Source organism: Palaemon carinicauda, chromosome 34 (genome assembly GCF_036898095.1).
Source record: "Palaemon carinicauda isolate YSFRI2023 chromosome 34, ASM3689809v2, whole genome shotgun sequence".
Taxonomy (NCBI): domain Eukaryota; kingdom Metazoa; phylum Arthropoda; class Malacostraca; order Decapoda; family Palaemonidae; genus Palaemon; species Palaemon carinicauda.
In genome coordinates, this window is record NC_090758.1 from 51,524,091 (window position 1) to 51,526,399 (window position 2,309).

Sequence of the window (2,309 nt, forward strand, 5' to 3'; positions counted from 1 at the left end):
TGGCTCCTATGGGCGGCGTGGCGTATGGGATACCCAGGTATGTTGCTACCTGTAATTTTTCGTCAGTTACCTGCCGGTAGAAGCCACGGAGCTGTCCGTACTTGGTGGATATGGCAGGAGTCTTTGGAGGGCCTTGGCAAGAGGTCAGGTCACAAAGAATGGCGAAGTTTATCAAGACGGTCAATGAAAAAAACGTTGGTTTGTTTACCTGGAGCAACGTTCCCGAGTTTCATTGTTCACTTGGACTTAACACGAAGGACTCTAAGAGTCATAAACGTTTTCGAAGTTTTCTAATTATAAATGTTTTCTGAGAAATCTTTACTCTCTTCTAGGTGTTATAATCCTTAGAAATTTTATAATATCAAATGATATTTTACTGAAAGGGTTATTTTATAAAAAATTTGCAATATCGAGTTCCCAGATATTTATCTGTTTTAAGTATTAAAATCCTTAATAATTTGATAATATCAAATAATGCTCGAGTAAAATATATTTTATTTTATTGAAATTTGTCAAAATCAAGGAAAGATATTTTTTTTTTCAATCAATCTGCATTAGTAAAAACATTTATGAATCACACACAGATAAATTCGGTCTTACATAATATCTTCTCTTAGTAAGTATAGGAGTCACTCAGCGATTACAAACTCAGTTATGTCGGATAATGGCAATAAATTATACATCTAATCTCTATCAAAAACTTTATATAGTAAAAACTAGTGATAATATAGATGGGGAAAATGTAATATATTTCTATATGTATGTGTTTATTACTAAACTCATCTCAATGAACTTAAATATATATATATATATATATATATATATATATTTGTGTGTGTGTATATATATGTATATGTATATATATGAGTGTGTGTGTGTTATATAAGCATATGCTACTTTCGTAAAGAATCAACTTCATCAATTATTTCCAACTTTTATTTTATCCAATCTCATATAACTATTTTCATGTAAATGTTAATTTTAATAAAAACATCAATACTCCACAATACTCACTTTTCTATAGTTAAAATCCATCATATATTTTGTGAATTCTTCTATAATTTGAAAGATTTTACAAAAATACCTTTATTCGAACAATTTATTTTTATTTCAAATGTTGTATTAAGATAGAAAATCCATATAAAATTCAGTAATAGTTATCAACTTAATAAGTAGATGATAAGAATTAAAATAATATCCAATTAATATTTCTTTTTTCAAATCCTTGCCAAATATATTCCAATTTAAGTGAATGGGAGATTATTAGATTGTTGCCTTTTTATCAAAGTATTTCCTCATAATTAAGTTCATACGAGTTCCATCACAAGTTTCAAAATTAATCGTAAAATTATAAAAAGCAAAAATTATCCATCAAAAACTATTTCACTTTAATTCTTGAAATCCAACGTCACAGTGGTACAGAGTTCAAGAGCTCATGAGATCGACAACTTTGCGCCTTCACTGCCAACACAACACTGACTGACACAGGTTCGTCTGTTGGCTCAGCTTGGCAGAGTAACTGAGCAGAGGCTAAGTTGCTCTCTTGATGTGGCATCGATTGGGGATTTTTATCAAAGATTATTTTCTTTATTCTACCATCGAGGAATACTCTCTCTCTCTCTCTCTCTCTCTCTCTCTCTCTCTCTCTCATCATCAATCTTCGTTCGCTAAATTACAGTTCTATCAGTTTTGACACAGACATAGTCAAAGTTTTATTTTAGGTAACAAACTCTTGCATGGAAATTTTATTTTTCTGGTGTTATAAGCTTTTATTTTCGTTTTGAAAGTCACAGATTTACAAACATATTCAGTATCAGAAGTTTACAAACACTTACACTTGCAATATATATATATATATATATTTATATATATATATATATATATATATTGCGAATATAGGTGTCTTTAAACTATATATATATATATATATATGTATATATATATATATATATATATGTATATATATATATATATATATATATAAGTAATAATTACATAATGAAATCCATGACCCAAGGGATCAATGGAGAAGTTAGGAGTGTGGGAAAGTCAAGTCATAACAGGATGTGAAAGTCAAGACCAAGTTAAATCATTGCAATGTAACATTTTGCATGATGAGTAAACACAACACAAGCATCCCGTGAAAAACAGTTGACTTATTTGATCTTTGGACGGAAACAGATGTGTTCCGGTAGAAATCTTGTGTAGCCTAATCATATTTATGTAAAATGCTGAGATGACTAATGAGATGTTATCACCAAATTTGATATTTTTGTGAGTTCGATTTCAATTGTTATACTTACATAGAC

At 29.5% G+C, this 2,309-nt stretch overlaps 1 protein-coding gene across 1 annotated transcript in view; it reads right to left on the reverse strand.

The window, feature by feature from the left end:
* The window catches only part of LOC137626909 (neuroligin-4, X-linked-like), a 111,726-nt gene extending 110,171 nt beyond the window's left edge, over positions 1-1,555 (reverse strand). The window contains exon 1 of the mRNA XM_068357896.1: positions 1,413-1,555. Coding sequence (XP_068213997.1) covers positions 1,413-1,555 — 143 coding nt within the window. The remainder of the gene's footprint in view (positions 1-1,412) is intronic.
* Between the last annotated feature and the right edge of the window lie 754 nt (positions 1,556-2,309).